At 56.2% G+C, this 8,011-nt stretch overlaps 1 protein-coding gene across 6 annotated transcripts in view; it reads right to left on the reverse strand.

The window, feature by feature from the left end:
* Tns1 (tensin 1) overlaps nucleotides 1-6,809 on the reverse strand; it is a 179,403-nt gene extending 172,594 nt beyond the window's left edge. For all 6 annotated transcript variants that reach the window (XM_077803528.1, XM_077803525.1, XM_077803527.1 and 3 more), the window contains exon 1: nucleotides 6,762-6,809. In XM_077803528.1, the coding sequence (XP_077659654.1) occupies nucleotides 6,762-6,794 (33 nt within the window). In that variant the 5' untranslated portion in view covers nucleotides 6,795-6,809. The remainder of the gene's footprint in view (nucleotides 1-6,761) is intronic.
* Nucleotides 6,810-8,011: the final 1,202 nt, after the last annotated feature.

Here is an 8,011-nt window from a genome sequence, read left to right on the forward strand (position 1 = left end):
TTAAGTGCGAGCCCCCCGGCCCCCACCCACCTCACCTCCACGTAAACACAAAAGTGCCCTCCTCCTCCAAACCCCTTGCCAGCTGATGTCCTGCCCAACTCCTGGTCCCCCAGAGTGGAAAACTCTGAGTCACTCTCAACTCCTCCCCGCCCTCTCCCACCTCCCAGCCAACCAGCGCCAGAGCCTGTGAATCCACTCCTCTGAGTTGTCCTGAAGTGCTTTTCACTCCCATCGCCTTTGCCCCATCTGGGGCATTTCTGCCTAGGGCTGTTGCAACAGCCTCCTGGGCCCCCACGCCAGGCCCTTCCCAGACAGTCAGGAACTGTCCATGCCTCCCCATCTACCCCAAACGCTTGCAGGACTTCCCTGTAGGTCGGGGCAAATCTCGTACTCCCAGTCGAGTGGGACAGGAAGTTCATGTCCTATTTCACTTTAGACCAGGGGAAACAGTGACTTAGAAAAGTTGATTCACCTTTCTGAGCTCGTGTGGCTAACAGCTGGATGAAATGGGTGGGGAAGTCAGATCTTCTCAGATCTCATCAAGCAGGCAATATTTTTTAAAAAACCCTTTTCAAAAATTCACTTGTATGCCACATAAGTTAGTCAATTACATATTCATTAAGCAAAAAAAAAAAAAAAAAAAAAATTTAAAAAAGTCTTACACTCCCGTGAGCCAGCAGAAGCAGCCTGGTCTGGGGCCAGCCCACCTGCCAGTCTCGAGACCCACAACCACTCGAGACTCCCTGCCCCACCTCCCCCAGCCACAGCCCTCATATCATCTGCCCAGGCTGTTCCCTCTGCCACAGTTCCCTGCCTCCCTGGCCATCCAGCAGCCGGACATCCTCAAAGACCTAATTCAAACCTCATGAATTCAGGGGTCTCCCTAGATACCCTTGACCACTGTCAGGAGTCTCCCCAGCCTCTCCACCTGCCGTCTTCTCTTTTTTACTTTGAAAGCCGATTTGTTTGTTTGTATGTTTGTTTACACTTGGGATTGAACCCAGGGGCACTTGGCCACTGGGCAACATCCCCAGATATTTTTATGTTTTTCTTTTTATTCTGAGACAGGATCTCACTAAGTTCCCGAGGCTGGCCTCAACCTTGCAATCTTCCTGCCTCCGTTTCTGGAGTTGCTGGGATGACAGAAATGGACCCCCGTGCCCAGCTTTACTTTGAAAAGTTTAAAAGCTGGAGAAAGAGGAGCGCCCCGAGGCTTTCTCCTGGATTCTCAATTGTCCACCTGTGGCCACTTTTGCTGGCTCTCTGTCCCCATCCACACTGACTGCTCTTAGGAAGTTCAACATCAATCCCTCCTGTTATCAGCCCATACCCCAGTCCCCTGCCACCCAAGGAGACCCATTAGAGCTGAGTCTTTGTTTCCACTTTGATTTTTGAGTTTGGGGTCGCGCACTCCATCTGGCATTTGGAACTCCTTCACCCTTCAATCCAGACATGTGGTCGGCTTTTCCTTTGTCTTTTATGACGTGGATGTTTGTTAGAGATTCCAGGATGGTTGTCTTACAGAATGTCCCCCCATTTGAATCTGTCAGTTTCTGGGCGATTCTGCTGAGGCTGACATCTTGGGGGTGGATATCACCTCGGTTTCCCCTGTTTCCTTCAGTTCCCCTTCCTTTGTGGCCTCGGAGTGAATTCTTACCACGGGACGTCGCCTTTGCTTCCAATTTAAATGTCAGCTTAACTTTCTCATACCCAGTACAGGGCTCCGTCTCCCTGGACACAGGTTCCACTTCTCCCACCCGCATCCCCGGTTCCTCAATGTGGGTCCCGTCTAGACACCTGCCCTCGGCCTCAGCCTCCTGGGGAGCACCTCCCTAGGGAACAGCTAGATAGACCAACTTGACTGGCCCCTCTTACCCTCCCATGGACCCTGCAGACATGTCACAGAGCCACCTGTCCGTCACAACATGACTTCCTGGAGCTCAGGACAGTGAGAATTCCCCACAGGAAACCTGTTTGGACAATACTCTAGACCCCAGAAGCACTGCCCACGGCCGTCTCTGTCTCTCTGTCTCTCTGTCTCTCTCCCTCTCTCCCTCTTTCTCTCCCCCCCCCACCCTGCTCTTTCATAATGTGGTTCCCAACACTGAGCCCCTTTGCCTCCTGAGTGACATCAGCTGCTGGCCTGGGAGGGTGCAGAGACGAGGCCCATGAATGGGGCGGGCGCCACAGGGAGGGATTGGCATGGATGCCCTGGTCTAATCCCCTTGATGACGTCCCACCATGAGCCTGGGGAACCTGCCCTGGCTCATGCAGTTAGGGCAGGACCAAACAAAGACTCAAACGCAGGTCTGTCTGCGCAGGGTCCTAAGTCCCCGTGCACTAAGCACGGCTGTGTCCATGGTGGCCTGTCGGTGGCAATCTCAGGGAGTCCTGATGTCCTGTGGTCATGACCGGCTCCTCTACCTCAAGGGCCATCTACTGGCCAGCTCACCCTTGTCTTAGCCGTCCTTGACGATTTTCACTTCCTACATTGGGTATCTTTTTTTTTTTAATACCCGGCTTGAACTCAGGGGCACTCGACCACCAAGCCCCAGCCCCAGCCGTATTTTGTATTTTATTTAGAGGCAGGTCGCACTGAGTCGCTTAGGGTCTTACTAAATTGCTGAGTCTGGCTTTGACCTCGTGCTCCTCCCCTGGGATTACAGGTGTGCACCAAGGTGCCCGGCTTCACTTCCTACCTTTGGATTTCTGAGATCTCATCTCACCTTTCAATCTAGTTTATCTCCCAAGGAGGTCTTTCCTGACGCCTTCCTCCAATCCAGGTCAGGTCCCCCTTTAGATGCCCCCTCGGCTGCCCTCTTGGTGACACTCATCATGCCATAATCATCTGACCAGGGTCTGCAAACTGCTTGAAGAACATAGGCTCCCATAATTATGGTGACAAAGACGGGCAGGTGCATGGGGGAGTCGGGGTCGGGGCTCAGATGACCAAGTGACCGCATGGTCTCTTGGTCACAGTGACTCCACCACTCCAGCCCCCACCCCTGAGCTGCTGGCTGCATTCCCTTCTGCCCAGAGCTCTCATGCCCTCCCCCACCCCAAACCCTACCCTTTTCAGAAACGCCAAGTAGCCTGGGGCTCCCTATTTCCCCTCCCTCAGTCCCCTTTCCCTTGACCCTAGACGGGGACTATTCTTCCCTTCCTTTCTCACAGAATTACAGTGAGCTTCAAGTGAAAGGGTGTAAGTGAAGGATGTGCTCAGGAGAGGCACAGGGAGGCTGAACAACTCGCTAGGACCACACAGCAGTCAGCAGCAGAGCCAGGATTTGCAACCACTGTCTAGTGTCCGAGTCTGCGCTCTGACCACTGCAGGAAATGACCTGCACTTTTGGGGATCTTTGCGTTATGTCAGTGATCCCATTCACATTGCCCCTGAATGCCCTGAAATAATCCAAGCATGGAAAATCCTGGATGGGGAGGCAGCAGGTCAGGTTCTAGTCCTCGACTGTGACTTGCTGGGTGGCCTTAAAAATGCGCCATCCTAGGAAAAAAGCTAACATTGACCGAGCTCTTAGTGGGCGTGCGATACTAATGCACACATGTGTGGTGCTCATTGAAAGCAACTGGGCTGAGGACGTGGCTTAGTGGTGAGCACAGAGAGCATCACGAGGCCTTGGGTGTGATCCCCAGAATCACAAAGAAAAAAAAAAAGCCTAACAAACCTACAGATAGATAGAAAAACCAAGGCACGGAGATGTGACAGTGCGCGGCTAGGGTCCCACAGCTACCAAGTGGTGGGGCCGGGATCAAACCCAGGCACTGCACTCTCAGCCAGCACACTGCACTTCCCACAACACTGCGGAGAGTGTGGTATTTCTCCCCAATTCTGGGCCTCACGTGTCATTTTTTTTTTAACTTTGCAAAAGAAGGGTTTTATTTCAGACCCTGGTGAGGCTCATGCAGCCTAACCTCGTCCCCAGCCCCTGACAGATGAACCAATGCAAAGACAGTGACTTCACAAAGGAAAGGTCCGGCTGGGATCTACCTGGCAGGAACCACACACAAGGGGCTCACGAGGACCCTTGTGACAAAACTGTGTGCTCAGCACCGGGCAGGACACCAGCTGTAGCAAACAGAGCACATCATTGTCTGCAGCTGGAAGTGGCCTTAGAGAACAGTGTCCAAGTGTCTGTGAGGTCCAGAAGAGTCAAGTGTCCAGCCCTAGGCCACACAGCTTGCTCAGGGAAGGCCCAGGGCTGTACTTGATCCCCAGCCCCTACCTCGGGGACCACCCTAATGAGCCCCTTCCCAGTTCCTGAGGACAGAGCAAGTTTGTCGTGGAAGGAAGGGCCTGTGACACTCACTCCACCCGCGCTGCACCAAAACGCCTCAATTAATAGGCGTGTAATTATTTTCTAAATAAACCATACTTGACTTTGTAATTGCAAATGGAAGCATTTGATGAGAAAATCGAGTTATGCATAATATATAGCTCTGCTCTTCAGCTAATAAAGTGATTTTTATTCCTAGAGCTTGTTAGAGCGATGTGCTACAGATGTATTACTTTGTGGAAACATCTGCAGCTCTCCCCAGACAGGGGACATGTGAGCACATATACACACATATGCCCCCGTTCCCGGGGCGCAAGATCCACCTCCTCCAAACCATGCCTTGATCTACTTCCCTGAGGCTACAGATCCAGCCATTCTTGGCCCCAGAAGTGGGTGGAGTCCTGGACAGCCAGAAGTCAGCCAAGGAGCAGGACCCTGTCCCACCATAGCCTTCCCAGGGGGATCCTCCCCCATCGTGTCTGGGATACGGGGAAACCCTGAGCCAAGCACGAGGTTGTGGAGTGAGAGAAGGACCAGCATTTATTGAGCACCTACTGTGTGCCTGCGTGCTTGATCCTTTGACATGCATTACCTCCATCCTCTCCCCAGCCATGTAAGTTGTGTACTACACACACACACACACACACACACACACACACACACATACACACACACACTTTGCAGATTAGGAAACTGAGGCTCCGTCAACACTGCCCAACTGGTAAATGGTGGAACTGGAATCTGAGCCCAGCCTTGCCTGCCATCGATATCCACATACCTCCCACCAGGAGCCCCTCAAAGCAAAAGCTGCCTCCCCAGCACAGCTGCCAGGGACTCTGGTGACCGCTGCACTCCCTGCCACAAACATACCCCACCTCGGCTGAGGCCCATCTGGGAGGAAGAGGAAGGGAGCTGGTACAGCTGCCTCGGGCAGTTGGAGATGGGGCCAGAACCTGGCATTCCAGGACTGCTCCCTCTGACCAGTGGACCACCGCCCCCGGCCCCGGTCAGAGGGTGTGCAGGCCAGGCCAGCTGGAAGGGATGAAGATGGGACCCTAGGAAAGAGGACAGGAAAAGAACCCAGGGAGGATGCAGGCTCCTCCGGTCTTAAAGAAACCCAAGCAGGCAGCAGTCACACCTGCCCTCGTCACCAGCACCCTCTCCCCACTCTTCATGCCAAGCACTGCCCCAGGCATGGGGACGTGGAGTCTCCTGCTCTGCGATCCCTTTCTCTGCCTCCTCAGTTCACCTTTGGGGCTTGCCCCAAACCTCCCAGCGGAAGCAGCCAATATAGCCCTTTCTGCATGTACCCCTGGAGATCTAACTGCTGTCCTTCCTGCTGCAGGGCTCCCCAGCGACCCACCTCCATCCTCAGCACAGAAACGAACTTGGCCAAGGCTCCCATTTTACAGATGCCAACAGCTGCCCAGCCAACCACAGCTGTTGATTGCGTCGTCCACTGCGTGGAACACCCAGCCCCACAAGCCACCCCAACTCCACCTTTCCCCTTTCTGCACCAAGCACACCTGGCTGCCCAAGTCTGGTTTCCCACAGCTGTCCCCAGCCTGGGCTTGCCTGAGCCTTCCTAGGACTGGCCAGACAGGGAAAGGGGCAGGAAAGGCCACATCTGGATCCCGGGTCTGAAGCCCCTCCCCCAAACCCGCCATCACTCTGAAGCCGAGGTGAACCTCAGCCAGGGATGACTTCCTCGCCCTCCTGACCCTGCACATGCCTTCTCCCAGCCCAGGCAGCCCTCAGGAGCCTCTGGGAGGAAGGGGTCTCCGCATGCCTCTGCCCCCACCCCTTTGGTAAGAGTCAGCTTCCCCTCCCCCCTTTCCCAGGAGCCTCTGCCCAAGACCGGCTTCGAGAATTTAACCCTCACCACGTGCCCCCACGACTGTCTGCCCATCCCCAGGCACCCTTGCCCCCCCCCCCGGCCACCTTCCTAAATCTGCCCCCTCCCTTGGGGTGGAGAGGCCTTGGTAAGGATGGGGGGCTATGGAGACTCGGGTGGCAAAGGATCAAAGCTGAAATTGGGTCTCAAAGGGATAAAAGTTGTGGAATCCGAGAATCCCCCAACCCAGCTTTGCCAGATTTAATGGTCTAGGTGAGAGTTCCCTGTCCCCCAGCCCCACCGCAGGCCCCTCCACAGACCCTTGCACCGAGCCACCGAGGGGAGTGAAGAATTTTCACCCCAGTAGGAGGAGGGGGCAAGAGAGGCTCCAGAGAAGCTTCTCCTGGCTCTGTCTCCTTGCAGTACCTGACCCAGCTGGGGGGCTGGGAGGAGAAGCGCATAGACTGACCCCGAGGATCAGACCCGGGCCCTGTGGGGGAAGGTCCTGCAGCTGACAGATGCTCAGGCCAGTCCGTCCTGTAGGGACGCCTTCACCCCAACACCACCCCTCCAGGCGCTCAGCTGGGGGATGGCGGAGGGTGGGGGGACCTCGGAGCTGAAGCAGCCCGACCTACCCAGAGCATGCAGGACAGACAGATCCACGTCATCTTCCGTGGGTCCCGTCCCTTGGGTCCCGCGGGCGCCTTCAGAGGGCCCCCCTGAGCTCACGGCACCCACCAAGCAGGCAGAAGAGAAGAGCCGAGTCCTCTGCGGCCGCCAGACAGCATCGCCAGGCCTCCCGGCCTCAGCCCTCCCTCCCTCTCCTCCTCCTCCTTCCCCCACTCCACCCCCTGTCCCAGCCTCCTCTCTCCTCCCTCCTCCCAGGCTCCACTGGTGGCGATGGGGGTCAGAAGCTCGTCTTGGCAGGGGGTGTGAAGGGGACAGGGCAAAGGGACAGCCACTGTGGGCAGGGCCCCCTGACGCCAGCCCCCCAGACAGACAAGCCCGAGGAGCCCCCCGAGGCTCCTCCTGCCCTTGCCTGATTTGGGGCTGGCAGAGCTGGGATCTGCCCCTCCACGCAGCCCAGCCCAGGGTCCTGGCTCCAGAAACCCCGCAGACCACTGACGGACAGACAGACTGCTCGGGATGCACTCGCAGGGTTCCTCGGCCTCTCCCTGCACCCAATACACTCGCGTGCCTTCCTGGCCTCAGAACACACCCCGGCTTGCACACGCACACTGAGAACAGACCCTGGTGCCCACAGGCAGGCTGGGAGCCAGGACAGGCCTTGACACAGGAGGAACCGCGCTGCAAGCAGGGCCCTGCCCCCAGGCTGCAGAGCTCCTTCCAGCTTTTTCCTATTTCTTTTTTTTCCCCTCTTCTTTCTTTCTTTCCTCCAAACATCTGTCCCAGCCCTTCCTGCCCTTCTGAAAGGGAGCCCCGCTCCGAGCTCCCGCGAGAGTCTGTTTTTCTTGACTGTACCCTGGGCCAACATTTGGTTTGCATTTCCCACTTCCTCCTCCTCCTCCCACCGCCTCCCAGCCCTGTTCTGCCTCCCACCGTCCAGCCTCCTGCTTCCCCACGGTGTCCCCTGCCCCCTGCCCTCCCCAACCTGCTCCCCTGCCTTTGCCCAGGGCCACCAGTTTGGTGTCTGGAGGGTGGGAAGAACAAGAAGTACAGAACCCAAATGTGTTTCCCAAGAGCCACTCAGGGGACGACAGCAGAATCTGCCCCAGGCCCTCATTGTCTGGATGAACTACCGGTCCCCCCCCCAAAAGAAAATAATAATAAAAAAATGTCCTCCTGGAGCTCTGGCCATGACTGGCCCCAGCAAGGGTGGGTGGGGGCCTGTGAATCACTGCTCTGCTCTTTGGAGCTGTCCTGG

The sequence above is a fragment of the Urocitellus parryii genome, chromosome 1, assembly GCF_045843805.1.
Source record: "Urocitellus parryii isolate mUroPar1 chromosome 1, mUroPar1.hap1, whole genome shotgun sequence".
NCBI classification, from domain to species: domain Eukaryota; kingdom Metazoa; phylum Chordata; class Mammalia; order Rodentia; family Sciuridae; genus Urocitellus; species Urocitellus parryii.